We start from the raw sequence: 25,732 nt of genomic DNA on the forward strand, positions 1-25,732 counted from the left end.
CAGCTCGTGACCACGCACGATCTTTGCCGACAAAACGGTGGCAACAAACGACTGGAAGAGCAACCGCCCTGCCTCCCTGAGCCCCTCCACCTCCCCGACAGGCCTCCCCGCCGCCTTCCGGAAACCCCGCTCCTCCTCAACCCACAGGCTATAACAGAGCATCCCCCCACAAACGACATCCGCCCTCCAGTCGTTAGAGGGACCGAGCGACTCACCATGGCTTCGGCTCCCGCTCAGAGCCGCGACTGCGGCCACCCAACTGGCTTAGAAGCTTTCGTAGCCCAATTCACCGACGTGGAGCTTCCGGCTTCAGCCGTTCCCGCGACAGCAACGCGAGAACCTCGGCGCGAACTCTTCCGCCAAGCTTGCTGCGCCTCGGGCAGCTGGATGGAGCGAAGGAATTTTTTCATAGAGATAGGAAAGGGTAGACTTTCTGTAAAGGTACGACCTAAGCTTGTGTTTTTCAGATCTATTCAGGAGTAAGTCTCACTGAGTTTAGTGAGCTTGCACCGAGAGAAGTGATTATAGCTTTAAAAGTGCAAAACTAATTCTATAGAGGTCAAATCTAGATTTAGTCCTACGAAACTGTGCGCAGGATTGAAACCTTGCAATGTAAGCCTATGTCTGTCTATCAAAGAAGTTAGCTCTGCTAAGTTCAGTGTACAAAAACTTTGCAACGTCAATTTAGCCAATGTGAATTTAGCCTAGCTGTAACCTGAGATGCGCGTTTTCTCCTGGTAGGAATCAGGTTTAATCATACTTAGAGTGGACTTTTTAGGAAGGCTCAGTGTCAGATTTTGACAGCATCAATCTTCAAATTAGTTCCCCTAAAAATTATGCTGCTAGTTTCTCTCTTTTAAAAAATGATTTGGTAAATTATATTTTCACAATTTATTTAGAGATCGTGTAACTAGAGCAAAACCTCTAAAGTCCTGTTAGTTTTTGAGTTGGTCCATATGGGAAGGTTTGAATTGGCTTGTGGTAAAGTTGTGTCCTGGCCCTAAAATATCCAGAATCAATATCATATAAGCTTTATGGGATATTCTTCCTGAACGGTCTGAAGTCTTCTATTATGAACTTCTATTATCAACAATTGTTTGCCTTTCCTGCCACCAGTGCATGAATAAATCACCTTTGGGTGTAGCATGTGTATTGCCATGCCAATTTCATTTGCAGCAGTTGGAACTGTCTGAACCAGATTTTCATTTAATGGAATTCTTTGGTTATTGGCCTCCTTGTCACAATGTTCAACTAGCCAGCTAATTGGGATGCTGGGTTCATTGGCAATAAGTCTTTGAACGGGCCTGGGTTGAGAGGCTATTAATCTACTCCATTAACCCATATTGAACAGATGGCAACTGGTTTTAGATCTGGACTGGTGATCTAGAAGTGGCAGGGATATGTCTCCAATTATCCATCTGGTAGCTGCTGCCTGGCTGCTGAATACATGAGCCAGGCACCCAGTAAACAATAAAGTCTAGGAATTATGAGGACTGTCAGATGTATTGTGCTACTGCAACACCACGGAATAGTTAGGCTGCAATTCTTTACATGCCTATCTGTGATTAAGCCCCTTCAACTCAATGGAACTTACTTCTGATGGCACTGTTAGTCGTAATCTAACTGCTGATATATTGGTAGTTTCTGCTGTCTGTCATCAGTGCCATCTGACAATTAGCATTTATCTTTATAGAAGTGAATTAATGGATCATAGTATGGACAATGTGCTATGTTTACACAGACATAATATATAAAAGGCCATAATAGCATTCTGTGAAATAGCAGGCAATTAAAGAAAGCAAGCAGTAAAATTGTTAGTGTTTATAACATGTCTGTATGTGATTAAACACACAAACACACTCATATACAACACATACAGTCACTATCCTATTTGGTCATGTGTGTAAGAACTAATACAAAAACCACTGTAAAATGTATTTGTTTGACATAGCTGCAGTCTAAAAGTATCCCCATGATATCCCTGAAGCCTATGTGACTATTGCAGAATAAAATTTTATATTATATTATATATTATATTATTTGGAAGGGAGGGAAGTAAAGAGATTCTACTGAACAAGGTGGTCCCATTCTAGAAATATCTGAATGAGTTGCTTGGAGATTGTAACATAAGCTTCTATCAAAATCACTTCTATACCAACTGAGCTGCTTCATCAGTATGGCATTTGGTTATTAAAAATAAGAGAGCAGTTTATTTTATCTGTAATCAAGCAGTATATGCTTCAACTTGCGGTAATTAGATTTTGACACTTGAATTGCATTTTAGAACTCATAAAAATGAAGAATGCTTATAAGCATCTCTCAAATGCTAGGACTTTGCATATTATATTGTCAACCAACTTGCTGTGATTTAGTAGATGCAACGATGTGACAAGCAAATTGGAAACAGCTCAGAAGAGTTGGCTTCAAAAAAGCTGGAAGACAATTTCAGCCATGTTATCCTGTGAATCCTGTACACCAGTTCGACAAGGCCTGCCCAGTTTTCTTTGTTTGGGTATAAAGACTAACCCCCAGTCACAAGGTATTTAGAAAGATAATTTGGGATACTCCATATGGCCATGTGAATAATGTGTTAACATACTGACCATAAATGCATCTACAGAGTCACAACATCAGCATACATCTGGGATGCCCACACAAGGACTTGTTGCAAGCCTCATCTCTTGGGCTACAAGCATCCCATCTTGAGTTCTACAGCATGAAGGAAGGGAGGATAGTCCTCACACAGTTGGGTTGCCAATTGCCTAGCCATACTGTAACCACCCCCCCGCCCCCGCCACCGGCATGGGACCAAGCAGCTTTCAGGGCCCTGGACCTGATCCCTCTGGTTCACTTTTAAGTTATAAACAGGAGCATAGCAAACTGAGCAGATCAAGATTGCCCCTTCTGTAATCATGAGTGTACAGCCTTTCACAATAATACATCTTTTCACAATAATACATCTGGTCTAAATTAGCTAGTTCTTTTAATGTAAGTTCAGCATCATCAAGGAGTTGGAAACAAACAATTTAAACAGATGGACCATTTTTTAAAAGGCACTTCTGTTACATTTAGTCAAAAAAAAAAATCAGTCTCTGTAAAACGGCCAGCTTTGATGGGTGTTAAATTCCCATGAACAGGTAAAATACTACTGAAGCACTTTCTCCCCCTGGAAACATCAAATCAGTAGTCCAATCAGCTTTGTCTCTTGGCCGTTTGCTCTGCAAGGAAGGCTGCCTGTGCTCAGAAACCCAATGAACGAGCTCAACTGGGTGGCCTTTATTGATTTTTACTTGGGATTCTCTGTGATTTTTGTTCTCCTTTCACTTTCCCTCACCTGTTCCCAAATATGCTTCTTTTTATACCTCAATCATTTAGTTCAAGAATGTTGCCAGACATGTTCAAATCTGTATCACACATACTGTGTCCCAAAAAATATGACAGCAGGTGGTAGTTTATGAAAACTAATCAATTTTTTGCTATAAAAAAGTGAAAAATCTTGCATTGCCATAGCTTCTCTTGAATACTGGTAATTTTTTCCCCAAGCTCTATCAACCAGCAGCTAACATTTGATCACAGAAAGGGAATGGGGTTTTCTATATGAGGCTTTTAAACCACCACTTTACAGAGGCTCATGATGTTTGATTCATTACAGGATTGAGATCAACACCCTTACAAGGTTTTTCCAAGCATTTTCTTTTCTCTGCCTTTCTGTATGAATCCTCAAAAACCATTTGACAGCCAGTGTACTATAGCAGTTAAGAATGCAGCACTGGGACTCAGGCAATTTGAGTTCTAGTCCCCGCTCAGCCATGAAGCCAGTTTGGGTGACTCTGGAGCAGTCAAAGACTCTCAGCCCAACCTACCTTATAGGGTTGTTGTTGTGGGGATAAGACTGAGAGCAGCAGGAGGATAATTATGTAAGCTGCTTTGAGTTCTTTAAAATAAAAAGGTGGGATATAAGTCTAAAAGAAAAGTAAATACACATCATTATCATGATTAAAAATGATATGCTGTCTTCCCAATGAAGATATAACCATACATATCAGTAAGTTCCATTGAGCATTTACATTTACCTGTGAGTAAACATGCATATGATTCTCTGTTAAGGTGTGTGCATTTTTGACCTGGTCAACGTATAAGACATTGTGAAGGGCGGGATACAAGAACTTTGAATAAATTAATAAAGGCACAATTCTATGCAAGTTTAGACAGCAAAAAGAGATCTACAAATGTTCTTTGGGGCATGCTCGCATAGCATTGCAGCTTAAGTGTGCCAGTTTTCATACTTTTAAACAAAAGCGCACAATTGGTTAAGCTTAGTTGTTCCACCGTTTACAGTTGCGGGTGCTCTGAATTTGGCATGCATCAACCAGAAGATCCGATCAAGGGAGACGCCAAGGAGACAGGGAAAAGCCCCCTCGTGGAGATAGGTCAACTTGCCACGTTGAGCGGCTTGAAGAAATTGCTCAAAGAGGCCCTTCTAGGACCCAGCACGCTATGATAAAACCACGTGCTCCGTGTTCTCTCCCTCGCCTGGCTCCGCCTCCTGCAACCAAACCTCGGAGCCCGCCATGAGTCTGGAAGCGATTCGCTACCGCAGAGGATCCCTGCAAATCCTCAACCAGCTCCTGCTGCCTCATCAGAGCCTCTACGAGGAGATCAGCAGCGTGCGTCAGGGCTGGGAGGCCATCCGGGCCATGAAGGTGCCGCTGCTGCAGCGCACGATCTGCTGCCTAGTTTGCTCTGGTGCTGAAGGATATAGGATTGTCTCAGCTAGGACGTTGCACTTCGGACAGCCGTCCTACGCGGTTAAGAGCTTCGGGACAGGCTGAAGTTCAACTGACATAGCTTTGACGGGGTAGAGAAGCAAAAGATGCAGAGAAGAAAGCTGCAGTTTTGAGTGACAGCCCCGAGTTTGGTAGAAGAGGTCATTCGGCTGGAAGGGGGAGAAATGGGTGCATAGAATTCAGGGCAAGAGATAATGTGTTCAAGAGACCAGATAATTCCTTTTCTCTTCAGTGGCCAAGACTTGGTTTTGTACAACCTGTTTGCAGAGAGAGTTCCATCTGTTTAGCAGGGTACTTGTAGTGCAGGATCAGTAAAATCGCTGAAAGGCCACCTGTTCAACGACTTCCTTCCTGTGTTTAGAGAAGAAGCATACCAGATTTTTAAGAAGGAAAGGTAGAATGCCTACACCAGTGTACTGAAGTGGCAAAGTGCAGCAAAAACAACCTGGTGAGATTCTGCTAGAGACCTTCTAGAGAAACTTAGGAAAAAAATCAATCATACTGCTGACCTTGGAAAAGTACTTGAGGCTGGAACTGGCACTCCCAGTTTGGACCACCCTCCCCACAGCTGGAAGACCAGCATACAGGTGCTGGGGGGCCTGGAAGATGTGCAGGAAAGGGAGGAGAAAGACACCATAGTCCTACAAGGAAACTTGGTGGTACCTCTGGCTCTTCTTCTCCTGAGCCATGTAAAACAGCAAGCATTGTTTTGAGAAAGCCTGACTCTATACTCCTCTTGCTGTCCATTGGTTACCTGTAATCCTTTGAGTTTGGAGATTTACAGGCAGACACATTGGATTGAGCTGCACTTCTGGACAACAGTCTTCATCATCCTGGCTAGTAGAGCTAGCTAGGAGGTTATGGGAGTAATTAGTGCAACACATCTGGAGGATGGTGAAAGCTCATGAGTGGAACTGGCTGGAGTCAGGGGTCAGACTAGATGGCTCAGGAGGCCCCTTCTGTTTCTATGCTTATCTGGGAATAAGTCTCATAGAGTTTCATAAGAGTTATTTCTGTATAGAAATGTATAGGTTTCTGTGTCATCCTAAACACTCACTGCCATGGAGCAATTAAACATCCCTATGACATGTTCTGCTTTGGGAGTATAGCATAAACAGTTCTTGAAGACAGGTCACAGCACTGCTTTTCTTCAATACACCTAATTTACACATAACAAGTTTTCTAACAATCACGTCCCAGTGTCAAATTTATGATTTATGGGCAAGCTCTTGAAGCATGAGGTAGCTCTCCAGGTTGTAGTGAGTGATGTTTAGTACTCCAACCTAGTTTCAGGTGTGGTATTGGGACAATAACTGCATTGATCGTCCTTAGTAGAGGATCTATGCATGGCAATGGATAGTTGGTTCTTCTGGACTTCTCAGTAACTATTGATACCTCTGGACCATTTGACTAAAATTGGCTTTGGAAGCACAGTGTAATGGTGGTTCCAGTCCTTTTCTGAAAGTGTGTTGGTCTATGTGGTTCCCAAGGTTCCCTCTTATCCCCCATGCCTTTCAACATCTATATGAAACTGCTGGAGAGAACATTCAGAGCTTTGGAGGAAAGTGTCCTCAGTATCTGGATGGTACTCAGCTCCATTTCTCAATTTCCTCTACAGATCTTAGAGAAGCTATAGAATTCTTGAACCAATATCTGGAGGTGTTTTGGGATGCACAAAAGAAGAAAAGCTGAGACTTGGTCTTGATTTAAATAGAGATACTATAAGTAGAGAAAATGATGAATATTTATAGGGAATGGGACCAGGTCTTAGAGGGTTGTATTCTGCTTGTAGGACCAAGTGCACAGTAGTTCTCCTGGGACTTTTAACTTTTGAAGTGGCAGTGGTGGCCAGGAGTGTGTGTGTGTGTGTATGCGCATGCGTGCGCACATGTGTGCACACACATTTTATTAGCTTAAGCTGTATACCAGCTGAGACCTTGTCTGAAGAGCTCTGACTTTACCTGGGTTATCCATGCAGTAGTGGCATCCAAAGTAGACTACAATATATTTTACATGGGGCTGCTTTTAAAGACAGTTTGGAATCTACAGCTGGTACTCAATGCAATCCCCTGTTCTTAAGGGCCAGGTGCATGGTTGCTAGTACATTTTGAACCCAATATTAAATGCTGCTTTTGACATTTAAACTTTGTAACAGTTTGGATCCAGCTTATTTGAAGGGGCCACTTCACCTGTACCAGCCAGCCTGAATGTAAGGTCAGCAGTGGAGAATCTTTTCACTTTTCTTCCATTGAGAACAATTAAGCTGGCAAGTGCAAGCAAAAGAACCTTTTCCATCGTGCCTTCATGCCATCATTCAGTTGTGCTGTACGTTAATGGGTCTTTAGCAACAGTTTTTGTTTTTAGTATTTTCTGGTCTTGATGTTTGTTGATAATTAATGTTACTGATTTTCTTGGGATTTTGTTACATAAGTTGCCTTGAAAAGGCTTCCTTCTTAAAGACAGCCTAAAATATTTCTGAATAAATACAAATCAGAGAATTTATAGGTACATTTTCAATACGACGGCCTAACTACATACTGCACTCTCACCCCTAGTAGACTTAGATCCAAGCCTGGATCTTCAAAGGTTAGCCGGGAAACCCAGTGAGCCCCAACAGAAGTTTGTATGCCTGAGTCTTGAACACAGAATAATATTTCTTTTAGGTGATTGCATTCCTTTAGCTTCTGATGGTACCAGCCTGCTTTGGATGCTACAACAGGCCCTATTTTGTCAGCCACAGTGACTGCTGGTCTTACCTGCAGTGTAGCAGATGTAGTTCCTGGCTGCTTGCTGTAAGCACTAGCCCGTTATGTAACCTTCATTTCCTGAGTGACTTCCAGATGTCTGCACCTGTGTTGAATATGCCTTAATGCGCCCTTCCTGGTGGCCCCTAGGTGCTCTGGGCTACAGCTTCCCAGCTTTCCTGACCAGTGATCCTGCTGGCTGAAGCTAAGAGAAACTGAGGTCTAAAGCTGCTCTAATGGCAGCCAAGAAATTAAAAGACACTTGCTCCTGGGGAGGAAAGCTATGGCAAATCTAGACAGCATACTAAAAAGCAGAGACATCACCCTGCCAACAAAAGTGCGTATAGTCAAGGCTATGGTTTTCCTAGTTGCAATGTATGGCTGTGAAAGCTGGACCATAAGGAAGGCTGAGCACAAAAGGATTGAGGCCTTTGAATTGTGGTGCTGGAGGAGACTCCTGTGAGTCCCTTGGAGTACAAGGCGATCAAACTGGTCAGTCCTAGAGGAGATCAACCCTGACTTCTCTTTAGAAGGCCAGATCCTGAAGATGAAACTCAAATACTTTGGCCACCTAATGAGAAGGAAGGACTCACTGGAGAAGAGCCTAATGCTGGGAACAATAGATGGCAAAAGAAGGGGATGACAGAGAATGAGGTGGTTAGATGGAGTCACTGAAGCAGTCGGTGTGAGCTTGGGTGGACTCCGGGGGATGGTGGAGGACAGGAAGGAGGAATGTTGTCCATGGGATCGCAATGGGTCGGACATGACTTCACAACTAACAACAACAATGACTGTCAGTTTCTTATTTGGTCTCTGTGGTGCTTACCCTCTTAAAGGGTTTTCTTTATCTTAGGTGCGTGGTGCTCCAGCCATTGCCATTGTAGGCTGCCTGAGCATAGCAGTGGAGTTGCACAATAAAGGAAATGCAGAATGGAGTGTGGGCAGCCTGGAAATGTTTGTGGCAGACTCATTGAGCTTCCTTGTGAGTGCCCGACCCACTGCTGTCAACATGGCCCGGGCAGCTCAGGAGCTGGGCCACTTTGTCCACCAGGAGGCCAAGCGTGAAGGGACTACTGCTGCGAGTTTGCGAGAAAGGTGAGGACCAATGACTTCCCCTTTCCTTCCTACCCCAAGTTTTATTTGCAAGGACACCTGATTCAGTGTAACCTCTCACCACAGTGTGATTGGCTGGGCAGAAGCCATGCTGGATAAAGACCTGAAAGACAATAAAAGCATCGGGGAACATGGGGCATGTCACCTCCTGCAACGAGTAGGGCAGGACAAAGTTATAGTCCTGACCCACTGCAACACAGGCTCACTGGCGACTGCTGGCTATGGCACCGCACTTGGTAAGTGACATTTCCATGAATTCAAGAAGCATAATCAAGCATAAAAAGCTTCCAACTGCCCTTTTCAGCTAGTCCAGCTTCTTATCCCTGAAAGATTTCTCTAATTCCTCACCATTCCATTCTTTGAAGCAAACAACAGAGCTCAGAATTTGAGCTGTACTTCTGTAGATATGGAATCATCATCCCTTATAGGGATGCTACCCACTTAAGCCTGACATGGTGTCGTGTCTTGTCAATATTGATGATGTTGCCTTGTAGGTGTGATTCGCTCCCTGCATGCCATGGGTCATCTGGAGCATGTCTACTGCACAGAGACACGACCATACAACCAAGGAGCACGGCTGACTGCCTACGAGCTGGTTTACGAGAAGATTCCTGCCACACTCATCGCTGACAGCATGGTCTCTATGGCCATGAAGGAGAAAAAGATATCAGGTGAACATTTTGTGTGTATCCCTGTTTCTCTCCATTTCCCCATCCCACGACTAAAGCAAGTGAATTAACACTCAATGCCAGCTTGGGCTGTGGAAATTCCTAGGCCATATTGGCAGCAGCAAGCTCTAGTTCTGCACTCAAGCTTCATATTGCAGCTTAAAATTGACATAGGAGCTGCAGCAGTGGCAAGCGGAGGAGCACATGAATGGCTGTGATGGTTAATGTTTGGTCTGTGGCTGCATATCGCCCCTGGAGTAGAGAATACAGAGCTAGTTGGTTCACTGGCCAGACTCCCTCTAAGGCATCTTCCTGTACATTAAGCTCTGCTCAAGCCAGAGATTTGTTAAGTTGGATTTCTTGGAATTGTGGGTGGGTTGGTGGAAGGTAAGAGGAAGTAGGATTGGGAAAGCTCCCCTCACCACTGTCTCTTACATCCATGACAGTTATCATGTCATCCCACTTGATGGCAAGCCACAAGTTGGTATGAACATCATCTTGGAATGGTTGAGAATCTACCATGTTCTGTATCTGGGGTGTGGTAAAGGGGACTTTTATTTAAATGTAATTCATTTATATGCTGCCTTTCTTTACAGTAGGACTCAAGGCAATATAGGTGGGATTCTCAGGTGGTTGCTCATCCTAACATTAACCAGACCTGAACCTGCTTAATTTTATCAAGGTGACTGCATCCCATGCCCTCAGATTATACGCTGGGATATTTATGAAGAAACCAAGCACTGAAAGTGGTATGGCCTTGTTCTTCATGCTTAAATACTTAACACCATATCAGAGCTTCCTGATTGGCTTGAGGAACTTTGGCACTAACTTTGGCAGACATGTCCGAAGAACTGGGTCCTGACTTTGGGCTTTTGATTTTTCTCTTCTTTATTTGAACCTATCCAGCTGTCTTTGTGGGAGCAGACCGAGTTGTTGCCAATGGAGACACTGCTAACAAAGTGGGTACTTATCAGCTGGCTATTGCTGCAAAGTACCATGGGATCCCCTTCTATGTGGCAGCACCCAGCACTTCATGTGACCTGAGCTTAGAACATGGCAGACAAATTGTTATTGAAGAGCGGCCAAGCCAGGAGCTGACGGACATCAGTGGTGTGCGGGTTGCAGCACCAGGTACCAAAGCATGGGTGGGATGATTGCACGGAAATGGAGGGAACCTTTAACGCCTTCCTTCCATTCATAGCTCATGATTGAATAAAGTGTGTGCACCAAGTTACATAATCCAGATAGCTCAATTTTGCACAGTAAGCCTTTGTAAGCCTCTTTTCTATACCTTGAGTATCTAAATATTCTCCTATGGCCTGAAATCTGGGGAAAACTGCACAAGAGCCATGAAAACATCCAGAGGGCCAAACTGACAGCCCAGAAGTCATATTTCTGCACACGGTACTTAGTTAAATATGGCATTCACTTCCATAAGTTGTAGTGGACACCAATCTGGATGGCTTTAAAAGCAGATTCATGGATTAGAAGTCTATCAGTGGCTCCTAGCAATGATGGCTATATGCTACTTCCAGTATCAGAAGGACTCCAGCTAAGCTGGACTTAATCCCTAAGCAGAATTCTGTACCAACACCCTCTGTCTTAGCTGTGTGGTCACTGAATATCCCCATGCTTGGCTCCATGGACAAGAAAGCATAAGCCTTTGCATTGTCACTCCAGAAATCATTTTTTGCCAGCCTACGATCTGAGACCTACAGGATGCTGTGTTATATGTACCTAGAACCCATTCTTTTCTGTGCATTTGAATTACATGTCCTCTCTGGACATGTGCATTTGCTTCTTTGGAGGTGCCTGTATCCCATTTGGAAAACTGGAGCCATAAAATATAGCATTGATTATGAATATGGGAAGTTGACCAAATGAAGGACTCAGTATTCCTATTTATTGCCTTATGGGACCAGTAGTATATATTTTTCTCCTTCTCAGGCATTGGTGTTTGGAACCCGGCGTTTGATGTCACCCCTCATGAACTGATAACGGGCGGCATTGTAACTGAATATGGTGTCTTTGCTCCTGCTGAACTGCAAGCAGCACTGATGCAGAACATGGGAAAAGTATGAAGTACTCAAACCAGGCTGTTTGGATTTCTGGACAACAGTGTGGATCAGGGCAGATTTTGAATCCCATATTTCAGCATTATGGGAATGTGTTTCTAAGTTAGCTCTTTGTATTTGTATATTTTGTTAATCAATACCGATGACTCCTCCCTGCCCCTAACTAAGCAGAGTGTGTGAGTGCTGCGTGAACACACACCACTGTGGGCCTTGCAGTTTCTGTTAAATATGGTCCCTGTGTAATGCCTTGTTCCTGAGACGCTGCTTGCACAGTGTGCTAGGATGATGAGTATCTGGCTCTTGAGCAATTTGTGACTCTTGAGACCCTCTGCTGCAGCCAAGAGCTATGTTCTTCCACTTGTGTGAAGCACTTCAGGAACATTGGAAAATCGTTCTATATCTCAAGGCAGAACTTATTCCCTTGACATCCTTAGGGCAAAACTTACTGTCTTGAATATTTTACAAGTACCAGAATGCCACTGAAAGAAAACTACAATAATCCTGCTTGCACAAAAGCAAAATAATTCATATGTGCATTTTTTCTCTGTGGATTTTCTCTGCATTTTTCTCTCTTTTGTATTTAGTTTTTTCCTATATTCCTTTTTCTGTGCCTTTTGCTCTGATTTGCTTAATAGGCCTGCTTCATATGACAGTCCAGAACATGGAATGAGCATGAATTGTCATTAAATTGTGGCTTATTGTTGAATCAGGGCTTGTTACATGTGAATCCACAAACTATGGATCAACCACAAACAGCTTAGGAAGAGAATCATGGCTTGTTGGGCTGTGAACTCTGGGTTGTTCATGGTTAACAACTCATAGTTAAACCATAGTGCAGGGTTTTCATATAATGACATAATGATTTATGACATTTCACATGATGAGTCTACAGCAATCCACACTACATACTCTAAGTGCAGAGTCAGTGTGGTCAAAAGTGCTGGTTTACAATTCAAGAGATCTGGGTTCGCGTCCCAATGAGCTTCATGGGTGACCTCTAACCAGTCACAGACTCTCAGTGTAGCCTACCTTACAGGGTTGTTGTGAGGATGAAGGAGGAGAACTTTGTAAGTTGCCTTGGATTTTGTGCAAGAATATAAATACAATATGATGATGTAGAGAACAGATGATTGTATCATGAATAAATAGATTTCTTTGACATAGGGAAATCATGCAAATTCTGTTTTCTAGGAAGTTGTTATTTTTTATGGAAGGGAAAGCACTAGGAAGATGTGTGAAAATTAGTAATTATTATTACTGTTATTAATTATATTTCTATACCACCCTCAATAGCCAAAGATCTTTGTCTTCTTACCAGTTGCTTAGCTTTTGTAGCAGGAAGATACGGTTTCTGCATTGGACCAAAGCTCCATTTAAGCTAGCACACTCCAGCCAACTACCCCTGGGAAGCTTGTAAGCAGGGCATGATGGAGGTTCCCAAACTTGTTTGTTAGTGTGGTAATTAGAGCAAAATTCCTGTGGTAAGTATACAGCAAACACACATCATGAACAGGCATGTTTGTGTCTTGTTTCTGTTTGTTTCCCTTTTAGGTTAAATGGAATATTTGCCCAAAGGAAAACATTTGGTTAAGTCCCCAAGTCTTTCCTTAGAGAAAATATAATGATGTGAGCCGCCCCGAGGCTTCGGCGAATGGGGCGGCATAAAAATGTTTTAATAAATAAATAAAATAAATAAATACAGTGATAATGCCAGCTCAAAACACCCCCTTACTCCAAAATTATGTCTTAATTTGAGTGGATTTGTGTTATTGACTGTTGAGGCTTCAGATTGGCTTGTCTTGATGATTCCTGAAGATCACCACTTAAGATCAGTGTTTTCAAACTACTCTTAAAGTCTCACTAGTTTTGTACTTTAGCATGACATTAATCTTAAAGCAAGAAGAGCTGACTTTCTTTGCAACAATGTCTTTTACCCAGTTATGTTCCAAAGAATCTGTTGCATTACCCCTATTCTCTATACTCCCTTCTTGATTTATATGGAAATTGATTGAGGCACTAAAGTTTAGAGATAGAGACTTGACTAAACAAATCTAGTAGATTTGAGGAAGTGTGATTTGGACAAAGGGCATTTTGGCTGAGTTTCAAACAATGCATTTAGGACCTGTACACATGATACAGAAGAATAGCAAAAGTTGCCATTTATTTATTTAAAACCTCTATAACCTGTCTCTCTTCCTGAAGCAACTAACAGCAAAAATCATGAAATGTATATGTGTGTAACACTATCTGTAAGCTCCTGCTCAGCTGCCTTACATCTGCTGTTTCTTCGTTTATACCGACAATTTTCTGTGGAAGTTCGAGAATAACCAGTGTGATAAGCATGCTCACTGCTGATTAATTTAGATGTATGAACAGGATGGATAAATACATTATCAAGAGGTTGAGTGCAGTGGTCTGAATCCCACTTCTTTTAGTCAAGCTACCGTTTCTTAACTGTTTTTTATCCACCTCAGAATATGGAAATAATAATGTAATACTTAGCACAGCTGTCATAAGAATTAACCATGGTAATGCATGTGAAGTGCTTTGAAATGGAACATGTGCTGTAGAAATCTTCAGTATTCTGATTGGCAAACTGCTGACTTTCTGCTAATCTCACAGCTGTTAATGACGCAAGAGTTATGTCAAAAAATACAAGAAAAAAGATAACTTTCAGATAGAGAAGAAGGATATATGGGTTAAGCATAGAAGCAGAGCACTATCTTCCTGCCATCTGGTTACAGGAAAGACAATGAAGAAGCAGGCCAGGCCCATAAATTCATTAATTTTTTGACCTTGTTAGGCCTTAATAATTTATAGAAGGAATTTAAAATTCATAGCAAGTCATAGCATGAAAATAGAAGTCATGGGAGTCTTTATTTATCCTACTGGGAAAATTGCCTTAGCTAGGTTAAGTTGGCATGATTGGCCATTATTTGCAGCAGCTGCAAATCAGAGACCCATGTTTAAATTTTTGTTTCATTAATTAAATGAACAGAATTTGAACACTTACCGATGTGTGTTATGATTGTTACGCAGCCAGTGATCAAATCTGCTATAACTGTCTGATCGGTATAGTGAAGTTGCATTTGACTGAGCCTAATGATTTTTGTTTCAGCAACTCACAGATGGGCTCCTGATGCACTGTGTTCATGAAACGCGCTAATGTGAAAATTTGCTTTAAGGTCAGGGTGATTTAAATAGCCTGTCAAGAGAAGCTTTTAGAACACCCAGTGTGTGACTATAATCCACAAGATTTCTCATTAGGCATGCCTTATATTAAGCATTGATTTTGGCTCAGTTCCTTCAGGTGGAAAGTAGCTCTGTCAGCAGTGTGGGGTAGTAGTCGGTGCTTTAAAAATAATTTCTTTCTCCAGAAGTTGTAATGCCTATTTAATGTTCTTGTTGGAAAGGTTAACACCAGTTATTGTTGTATTTTTTTCCACCTGCTGGCATTTCAACTGTGTATTGTGGGTCAAACAATTAGCAATCACCCAGCAATCATGAACATTTTCTTTGCACAGTGTGGATGTGGTATAACTGAGAATTTTTGCCAAGAGCAGGTTAACAGATAATTTACTCACCATCATGGAAGAAGTAGAGTTAATTTTCAGCTATTCTTATTGTGTTATATGTATGATGCCATATGTGCACCTTTTGATTCTTATGCAAATAAATATGTTAATGATATTTTTATTCCAACAATTGCTCTTGAAAAACAAAGTTTCCTTCTCAACAAAAAATAAACACCACATGGATTATTGGTAACTGATTCACATTTGGAAATTGAATTCTTGGTCATTTACATATAGCAAACACAGTTTATACAGAGACCATATAGGTGATCAGATGATGGGTTGAGTTCTTGAAGTTTCCTATTCGGGACTTGCTGTTTGATGGTGCTTTCAAAAATAAGGCGCATGTGAAGCTGGGCTGTGGCATACAAGTATGGTTCATGTAAAGCCCTGGAGGTTGGATGACAACATGGAGAATGAGTGGGCTGAATGCTAGCAATCTTATGTTTTTACTGGCGAAAGGAGAATTATTAGCTCCATTGAACCCCAGGACAGAGGTACAAAACATTTCAGAAAAGACCAATTTAATTCTGTTCAAGCATAGGACACAACCCTATGCATAGTTACCTGGCAGTCAAGTCAGTTATGCTTAGTAAATGTTCTTAATAAATGTGCACAATATTATATAATGGATAGGTATGTGGAAATCTGTAATAAGCTGTAATTTAGACAAATGATGGAACCATGAGTTGCCACTATCTAGCCCTCTGGGAATAATAGCTTCTCCCATTCCAGTGCTACAAGAAGGGCTTCTGAGGAAACATCTTCCGAAGGGGATGGGAGAAGAAATGCTTTAGATTTGATTCCAAAAGAAGAGGAACTGAAGATGACAAGAAAATAAGGAACATGCCAGCTGTTCTCCCAGTTTCCTGACCGCATTCCCTTTCCTACTGTCGTACAGATAATGAGCCTGGAGGAAGTGAGGAATCTTTACATTGAAAAACAGGAGAGAAATGCTTTACATAAAGTAATGAAGAACTTAAGGGAAGCATCCTCTCCATGTCTTCTACTACATGGAGATGTCCTCAGTTTTATGTTTGCCTTCTAAATGCAGGGATGCAATAAGCAATTCTCAAATGTCTCACTAGAGGACAACATGTCCTCACTAGAGGACAACATTTGTGCATCAAAATGTAATTTCCAATGGTCATTTGTCTGCATCCAAATCCCTTCTCTGTTTATGGCTACTATATATTCATAGGTGATAATCACCATTTATTGCTGAAGGCAATATTAACGACTCAAGAAGTACTATTTCTGTGCATGTAACAAATTGCTGAGCTTTGTAATAAAATGAATATCAAAGTATTTTAGAGTATCTGCACTAATTTCTGATAAATTTTGTTGTCATGGATTCCAGAGTTTAACAAAATATGCCTTATATTTGTTTGAGTCAAGTCATTTCATATTTCGGAGAGATAAAATCTCTTTTGTACTTATTTGGCACACACTCATTTAGCTAAAAAATACATGTGTGTTGACACTAGGTGGCATCATTACTCTGTCCACTATTTTAAATGATTTAGCAGCAGAGAACTCAAAATATCTCAACATTCTTTCATTTTATTTGGATTCACGTCTATCCAAGTCATTCTCTTAATTAGTTCAGCTAGATGAAATATACTATTCATTTCCTAGTATCGTTATACTTTCATTCTGCTACAGCCTTCTTTAAAACATTGAAATTGTAGTTTTAATGTCATATGGAGAGAATCTAATAGATTAATGCTATTTATTCATTTATTTTAGAAATAATCCATGTATTCAGAAATGTTAGTTGTTACATTTACAGTTTAATTATAGTAGCAGATGTATTTTTACATAGTGCATGTTTTTATGTAGAAAAGAACATAATTGCTCTACCACAGCTATGAGAAACCTAAAATTTGTGCACAAATTTACATGTGTGTTACTAAACAATATGGTATCCTTTAGAACTAAGTTTCCAATTCTTTCACTACTATCCTCAGTATTGCCTAGATTGATCACTCTTTAGTTGGGATATGACAGAGCTAATAAATGAATGTGACCTACATTGTAATAGTAAAAACTGCAGTGTAATAGTAAAAATTAAAATAAAGATATTTCCACCATCTCAAAAGGTGGGTTGCTGAGAAGACAAGGACTCAGAGATAACTCAGAGATGCTCAATTCCTGGGTTGCTTGTCATAATGTCTAAACCCAGAATTCTGAATTGTTGGGCTTGAGCAAGTCAGAATCTGAACCCATTGTTAACCTGAGCTGTTTCTCACAGTGGGACTGGATGTGTGCACATGCATGATATGTCACTCCCACTTGTCTTTCCAACATCCTTGAGTTTTTAACTCTGGGAGGTTATGATATGCAGACCGGCTCAGTGTGGTTAATCTTAACCATAGTTTGCTCAACAGAAGTAAACTTTAAACTGTGAGTTATTTGCTTGTTTTATACAAACCATAGTAAACAGAGTCTGCACATAATGCTAAACCGTGGCTGATAAAAAACAGAAGCAAATATTTTTGATTTTTGATTTGCCTGCAGCTCCACTGAAGGCACAAAGAAGAGGTTGGTCTCTAAACAAAGAGGCTTGTTCCCATGGTGATACATCATGGTTTATCATGATAATTAAACATACAGTATTAAAGCTTTGGGGAGTTTGGGAACTTCAGGGTTATAATAAAACTGGCATGTAGTACATGGTTGATTTCAAGCCATTAAAAAGGTTGAAGAGTCAGCCTGTGGAAGTCATTCCCAGGTGAATGTGTTTCCATAGCTATATTTAACAAATGATGTCCCCCAATACATTTAACTTAAAATGCTTGGGGATGTTGTGGTTATGTAATAGCTTGGATCGATCACGTTTTGCACATCTAGTCTTCTTTGTTAGAGCACTTTGAAGTAGTTGACCTTTGCATTTGCACGTTTTTAGTGTGTGGATAACAGCTTCTTAATATGTTCATATTAACTATGATTTTTAGCTAGTGTATGTGCAGCACATCTTTTGGATTTTACCATTCCATTAATCGTGTATAATAAAGGTTCAGCTTTCCTGTACATTTTTACTTTTATTTTATTTTTTGCTTCGCTTGTCCTTCTCATCTTGGGTAGCACAGATGTATGCCAAATTATCTTCCCTTCAGTTGTTCTAAATAGCACATGATTAATAACAAGATTGAGTTTCTAATAATTAAAGACAAATCTCTGCACGTGAGATGTATCTGCAATCAGTGTTTCGTGCTTAACTACAGGCTGTACTGTAATCAGGAAAGGAAGGGGGCAGAATTCATTAACCGGTGTTCCTTCTGTTTTTAATGAGAGTAATTTTTATCTTTTATAGGTTACATTTATTAGTTAAGAGAATAGATAGAGCAGAAGTCATTGTCCATTGATACAATCCTCCATTTCTGTGTTACTGAAGAGCCTATTGTTTCATGAGAAAATAGCAAAATGAGAAGGAAGGATTCACTAAAAGAAATGGAAAAGTTGAAGGAGAAAGAGCAGCATTATTATAAAAGCAAAACCAGCAGAAGGAATAAGAGAGGACAGTATGATCAGCTGGGCTGAGATAAGTAAACAAGAACAAAAATGCTGTTGGAAGAAAGCCTCAGAGATAGATACAGAGACAAGGAGATTTGGTGATGGTAATTTCATTTATAAAGGTCAGCTCTTAGGAGCTGAATGGGAAAGCTAAAGGGTTAGAAGAAGCATTGGGTGCAGGCTAAGGTAAGGTATAAGTTGCAATGGAAGCCTATATATGTCTACTCAGAAGTAAGGTGTACTGTGGTCAGTGGAATTTCTGCCAAGTATGTGGGTATAGGATTGCTGTCCAAGGTAGCCAATGCTTGAGAGATCACTGTGCTTAGAGGAGTGGAGGGCTAGGGATGAGTTGTGGTGGGTCCAGAACAAGGATGAACATCAAAGAGGATAAAGAAAGCTTAAGTTTATGCATATTGCAAACAAAGGATGGAACAGTCGGATGAAGAAAAAATCTGGAAGGAAGACTAATAAGGTATAATTATATGGAATGGCATAGGAGAGATGATAGAATAGCAAATTATGGTGTTGGAAAGAAGTTATGAAAAGAGTATGGAATAGGAAGCCCACAATATTTCTAAGGAGTCAATATTAATCCAGCAAAAGATCTGGAAGCAGAGACCTTGGTAAAGTGTACTAAAAGACTCATGTAAAAAGCAGTGTGGGTTGGTGGAGGGTTCTTCCCTATTTTAAAAATATCAGATATGTAGCTGCAAACTATCTGTCTAGGAAGTAGCTAGTTTGTCCCTGTGCCTTTGGCCCTGTTCAATGGCAAGAATTTTTCAGACTTCATAGTTGAAAACTAGCCCTATTTGGGTGTGCAAAATCCACGTACCTCTTCACATGAATGGGGCCAAACCATCTTGAAGCACGCAGTGCCACAATCAGCAGAGAGCAAGCCCACATACATACAGCTGTCCGTGTGATGAGCTCCACCAAAAGACATTCATAGCAGAAGGGGCTACATCAGACATGTGACTGGGGTGTGGTGACATGTGCATGTGAGTGGACTCTGAATCCCTGAACAGCTATTTTCATATTTTCACTCCCTGCAGTGTTAAATGGGTGGGTAGCTCTGATGAAATCGCTTCAAGGGCTTGCAATCTCACTACATTAGGGCTCCTACAAAAAGGGACTCTAGGACATAGGGGCTTGCTGGATGCAGCAGAATCCTTCCAGAATTTGTTCCACATTTACAGGAGCCCCTTTCATTATTGGGTGGAGAAGGAACTGTGTTCTGCTCATTTTCCAGAGAATCATTCTGTTTATTATTCCACATGTTCCAAGATCTCCAGCTGAACTACCACATCTCTGCTAGTTGCACTGCTGTCATGGGACCCCTTTGTTTGTACAGGGGGGCTTTGCACTTCTAAAAATAATCGCAGAAATGAAATGCTAATTCGCAGATTGGGACAGGTCTGCAAAGCTCCCTTCTGAAAGTTCTGCTGCATATTTATAAGTGCCAAAGCACCGTTACATGAGCAGTGAGTCCTGTGAGTGCTTGGGCTCAGAATCCTAGCACTCAAAATGGATTTCGTAGAGAAGCTCTGATTTGAAGCTAACCGCCCTGATTTTACACTCAATGTGTATGAGTGGCCTAGGGATGCCCTAGGGAGGATTTCATTCCAACTCCTTTGTTATAATGAGATACCACATTCCACAAATTTCTCCATGTTCAAGGTGAAAAGAACTTGAAATTGTGAATGTGCAAGAAACCAAAATTAACGGATTCATCCACTGAGTCCCAGGAGCTTTAGTGCTTAGCTGGTAAAAACCAGGGCTTGAATCTCTGCCTTTTTGTCTACCTCATGGCTGAGTAGGGTGGCTACCTCTTCTTTCTGACAAGCACCTCATTTTTAAGAGCTACATGGCAGACAGGTATACATAGCCTTTCCCATGCTGGTCAGTGCAGATGATTGATTCATTTTCAGTCTGGTTTTGTTAAGAAGTGATCAAAATGCATGTATTTATCGATATTTGAAATGCAAAGAACTGGAAAGTTAAAAACAATTGAATGTGGGAGAAAGGCAGACTGACAGATTCATCTTTCCCTAGTCAGGCACAACCGTTTGCTAGGCATATCCTATTATCAGGCACAAAAATGCTCTCGCTTTGTGGTTTATAGTAACATGTTGCTTCCCTGCATGCAGAGCAGGAGAGCAACCTATAGCTAAAAGATTCTTCACTGGAAAACTGTTATTTCTGAGATTTTAACATTTTAACTAAATTTCCAGGTTTCCAATGTATCCAGTTCAGCCACCAAGTAGAGCAATTTACTAATGCTTTCAGGTACCCATTAGTGGCAGGCAGCAATTTGTGTTTTTTAGAGAATGAAGATTGTAATTTCAGAGAGCAGGGGGTGTCTGTTCCATTTTTATCCTTCAGCCACAGAAACTCATTTTCCAGGTGTATTTGCTGAATATTTTACTGGTATTTGCTTCTCAAAGAGAGTAGAAATATCACAGTAGTAAAATTACTTGCCACTTATTTTTAAGCTTAAATGCCTCTCATCCCTTTGAACTAAGAAGGACTTGGTTGAGACTCATAGAGCACCATGGCCATCACCCAGGGAAACCCACCTTACAGACACTCACAGTCCTATCAGGAATACCCTCAGAAATATCAAAGACAATTGTGAGTGCCATCACAGTCCAGAAAGCATCACAACAGGCAAAGTCACAGTTCCAACAAGAAAGTTTATGGCATTTGATCAACAACAGAGGCACCAGCTTCAAGATTCAGTCCCAGAGTTAGCAATTGCACATGCAACTTAAATTAAAAGCTTTGATACTCAATGGATAATATAAGGCAAGAAAGGAAGGGAAAGAGGTGAGCTGAAATAAAATTAGAGACATGAGCACCAAAGCAAATAGGTCATTAGTGTAGTGCGGGGATGGGCAACTTGTAACTTTCCTGCTTTTTGACCTACAAGTCTGGCCATCCCTCACGACTGGGTAGAGTTGAGACAAAACATAGGCAAACAGCTGGAGGTCCACTACTTGCCAATTGCTGGTGCAGAGCTGAAATCTTCCAGTATTCAGGAGAAAATAGTTGAAAGGAAAGTTGAAAAGAAATGATGAGAAGCAAGTTAGTGATCAAGAACCATGTCATATATTAATGTTTAAGCAGGTATGCACTTCAGAGTTAGTCACTATACTCCATAAAATCTGGTTCTAGTTTATTTCACTGCACAAACATTACAAGACAGAGAGAGAGAGATCCAGCAACTATGGTCTACAGTCTCTCTTTCCCTTTGCTTCCTCCACCACCTGATGAGATCAACAGTCCGTAGACATCTTTTCAACTCCATTGTTAAAGGATACAAACATGTGAATTTTCACCACATAAAAATAGTCATGAGTGTCAGGACTCCTCCTGTAACATGTTCTTCTGATATAAAATGTGGATGCAATAAAAGTAATGTATCACTCACATTAAATCAGACCAATGATAGCAGACTCCTTTTCTTCACAACTCGTACCTATCAATCTGTCTGTCTGTCTGTCCACACTCTTCCTCAACCTGAAATCCTCCAACTGTTTTGAACTTCAACTCTCCTCTTGGAGTTGTAGTCCAAAGCATCTGGATGGCACCAGTTTGAGAAAGGCTGGTTTACCATTTTTCCAGTGACTATAAGCAAGGCTATCTGGGTTGACAAATCCAGTAACAACCCCTGTTAAGATTTCATTCAAATGTGTCTACAGTTGTAAAAGACTGGCAACCAATTCTTTTGCATCCCAACAAAGCTTCAAATCTGTCACTGCTATGTCCTCACCATGCCAATCAACTGAGTAAAAACAAAAAAGAGTTTTCATACTTTCTGGTATAATGGTCTTCCTCAAGACCAGTTAAAGAAGTTATATTTCCTGACGGGAAATAACCCCATGCTGCACTTTTCCTCCTGTGGCAATGTATTTAAGAGCCATGTTTAATGTATTATCCAGATCAGCAAAACTAATACTGCATTGGAAGCCCTAGAGAGGAAATCCTGTATTAGAGAAAACTTCTAGTTGCATTTTATTGCCAGATAAACTTTATCACCACTGCTTCTCCAGGGAAAATAATATATACCTGGGAAGAAAACTTCCTTTAGTTATTACAGTTCCATTCTCCAAGCATTACACTTTCTTAGAAAAACAGATGGAAGAGTCTTGAGGAAAAACAGCAGGCTTAGTATTAATGCTGAGTTAGAATGTACAGAAAGAGGGATTAAAGATTTAAATTGTGAAACTTGCTAAAATGGGAGAACAAAAGGATGGAAATGGGTTACAGAAGAGCAATTAAGAAATAAGGACAGATGAGATAGGATAAATGCCAGCCCTTGGCTGTAGAAATTGAAGAAGCTGAAGACACTTACACTGAATTACCATCATAAGTTGAAAGAAATGCCCTTAAGGCAGTACTATGGGATTAACTGGTAAAGGTCCTGTTTAACCTTCATGCCTCATTTTTATTTCTTCAAGTAAAAATAGGGTTTCTGAGAACAACTTGCTTGATGGAGTTTATGTTCATAAAAAACTTTGGTGGGCAATTTTCCAATGAACTATGTCAGAGCTGTAAAATATAACAAAAGGGAAATGACTAAGTGTGTGTCAGGAAGCCTTATACAACCCTTGGAGATTTTCTTTACGTGTGGCCTTTTCCTAAAGTAACTCTGTTGACAGTTGATAGAAAGGTTTAGCTTGTGATAGAAAAATGGATGCAACAAACTTCAGAACAAGAAGGATGGAAGCCCCATCTATTTCTTCCACCCAGGTCTCCATGCTGTTTCATACTTAAATTGGGATGAGCAACTTCTGATCTTCCAAATGTTGTAGGACTGCCACTCCTATCATACCCCACCATTGACCATGTTGACTGGGGTCACCATCAATAGCTGAAAGGTCACACCTCCCCGACTTCTGCATTACATAAGTTGTATCCAGATTGATACTAGATTAACTATGCTGACAGGAAGTGGACTTCCTCGTCTTCTCCTGCCCGTGGCAGATTTCCAGAAATGCAAAAACATAGTAAGGAGACTCTGATGAATGGAGTGAGCTGTGCTGTATGTGGAAGAGGAATCCTCAAAAACTGGCAGTGGAGCCCTTTCTCTAATGGAACATCCTTTTCTCTCACAGAAGGCAGATCCTGGAACCAACCACATGATTGCAAAGCCAGGTTTACCACCATAGCTAATCTAAGCTCAATAGCAGACGTCTTGCAATATTATACACAGTTATAAATATGAACTTGCTGCCTGGAATGTCACTGTCTGAGATATATAATACATTTAATTGATCTTTTAAAACTAGTGCACTATTTAATATTAATCCCTGTCTCTTTATTTCTGCTCATACAGGAGCCTGTGTGTTTTGTCCAGAGTAAGAGACAAACTATTGCTACAGAGATCAGTCTTACATTTTCAGAAAACTGGGTCAGCTCTTGCTTGTTCATCTAACACAGCTATGTGCAAACTGATACCTGCAATGCCTACCAGACTGCAGCCATTCTTTCTACAACCACTATTTCAAGGCTGTAGATTTTATGGCTACATCTGCTCTGTCTTTGGGACTTTTCTGATTCTTTTTCTACCTGCTTCTAAAATAATGAGCAGTGCTAGATGGCTCAAAATCTTACACAGTATTTTGTGGCATTTGGATTGGTACTAATAAAGATATTACATCACTTCTGATTTTCAATGTGCGCATGAATGCCTTTTAACATGTGATGTTTGAAGAGATCGATTTGGCTAAATAGATAGGGCACAACCCTTCCTTTCTGTTAAAGAAACCTTCATCTTATTGCTTCTTCCTCTCTCCTTCTGTTACAGCCAGTAGTGCCATTATTTTCCCTCAGACATGCAACTACATAAGCACATCTAATCTTACCTAATTCAGGTTGCTACCATCTTCTGCTGGTTCTTTTCATGAGAATATCTTGAATACATCCATTCCTTTGTAAGCTACAGCTTAATTTTTCATCCACTGTTTTATCTCAACTATACTTAACACCTTAATCTTATTGGAATCCCACTTCCCACCAACCGTTAAAATGCCTGTTTTAGAGCCTCTCTGTGTCCACCATTACTGTGGTCATGCCTGAAGTCAATGTCAGACCACCCTAGGATTGGCTATTGGATGCCACCTTCTTACCAGGGTTAGGAGTTAAAACTCATGGCACCAAAGTTGAGCTTTTGTCACCCTCTGGATTGGAGAATGAGCAGAAGTTCTTTACTGATCAGTTTTGGGTGGATCTCTACTCTTGGGACACCCATTACTTAGGTAGTGTCATTTTCTGTCAAGAAGAAGTACTGAAGATTTTGCATGCACTTGGGACCTGGGATTGCGTTTTTCCCCTGTATTTGTTTGTTCCTGTTCACTTATCGTATTTCTTTTCCTTCCCTTTTAATTCTTTAGCCCTTTAATTCCTTTGCTTTAAACACATTCCTTTTGTCTTGTTGACAAGGGTGTATTTGGTGTTTAATACAGTGCCTAAAGGGGCAGCTTGTTGGGTGGAGGCAGAGATCAGACCCCATCAGGGTGATTGGCTGGTGCACCTCAATCATCCTTCGCAGTTCTTTTGCAAGGCTGCTTTTCCACTGTTTGCTTTCAGTACTGTTGCAGCTGGTTCTCTTCCAGGTCTACCATGTCCTTGCCACTCTTCAACAAGACTGTATTCAGCTTTCCATCTTGTGTGTACACATAGATTATAATATGACAGTGTCATGCAGTGGGATGCCTAATGCAAACTGTGCTGTGCTGCTAGCCAAATCTTTGTTAAAATAGTACTACAAATAGGAAGCACAACATATGCCTAACATGTGGAGTAATTGAGAAGATATATGCAGCATACAATGGTACCACTTTGCTAGTTCCATCTAGACTTCCATACATCAGAAATATAATTGCACACAGAACACCTTTTTATAGTGAACTAGGCTTTTGAGTCCTTTGAGCCCAGTAGCTTCCTATAGTCTTGGAGGGAGGACTTCATTCATCATTTCTTACCTGATCTTTTTAACTGAAAGTTGCAAGGATTGAGCCTGGGACCGTCTTAAACTAAAGCGTTTTTGTATAAATTCTGCCAGTTTCACTCTCATGTATTAGTCTCTTGGTGCAATCAGTCATGGTGTAACATGAGATCTAATTATAACAAGTAGAAAGATGGGAAAAATAATTGACACAATCTTCGCAGCTCTCAAAATGCATGTCTGGTTAATTTTCATTTAATCTCATTTTCACAAAATGATTCCACCTCATCTTCTCATCTTTGCAT

General features: G+C 40.8%; 2 protein-coding genes across 3 annotated transcripts in view; one reads left to right on the top strand and one right to left on the bottom strand.

The window, feature by feature from the left end:
* Nucleotides 1-315, bottom strand: part of COPB2 (COPI coat complex subunit beta 2) — a 19,636-nt gene extending 19,321 nt beyond the window's left edge. For both annotated transcript variants that reach the window (XM_044432884.1, XM_044432883.1), the window contains exon 1: nt 216-315. In XM_044432884.1, coding sequence (XP_044288819.1) covers nt 216-218 — 3 coding nt within the window. In that variant the 5' untranslated portion in view covers nt 219-315. The remainder of the gene's footprint in view (nt 1-215) is intronic.
* A 4,256-nt stretch (nt 316-4,571) lies between these two features.
* On the top strand, nt 4,572-15,092 carry MRI1 (methylthioribose-1-phosphate isomerase 1). The gene is made up of 6 exons (XM_044432987.1): nt 4,572-4,703; nt 8,385-8,626; nt 8,711-8,880; nt 9,139-9,315; nt 10,219-10,443; nt 11,260-15,092. Exons 1-6 carry the CDS (start codon nt 4,572-4,574, stop codon nt 11,391-11,393), a joined length of 1,080 nt encoding a protein of 359 aa, XP_044288922.1. The 3' UTR covers nt 11,394-15,092.
* The last annotated feature ends 10,640 nt before the right edge of the window (nt 15,093-25,732 follow it).

This window comes from Varanus komodoensis, unplaced genomic scaffold (genome assembly GCF_004798865.1).
Source record: "Varanus komodoensis strain SLA01 unplaced genomic scaffold, ASM479886v1 scaffold25, whole genome shotgun sequence".
In the NCBI taxonomy this organism is placed as follows: Eukaryota; Metazoa; Chordata; class Lepidosauria; order Squamata; family Varanidae; genus Varanus; species Varanus komodoensis.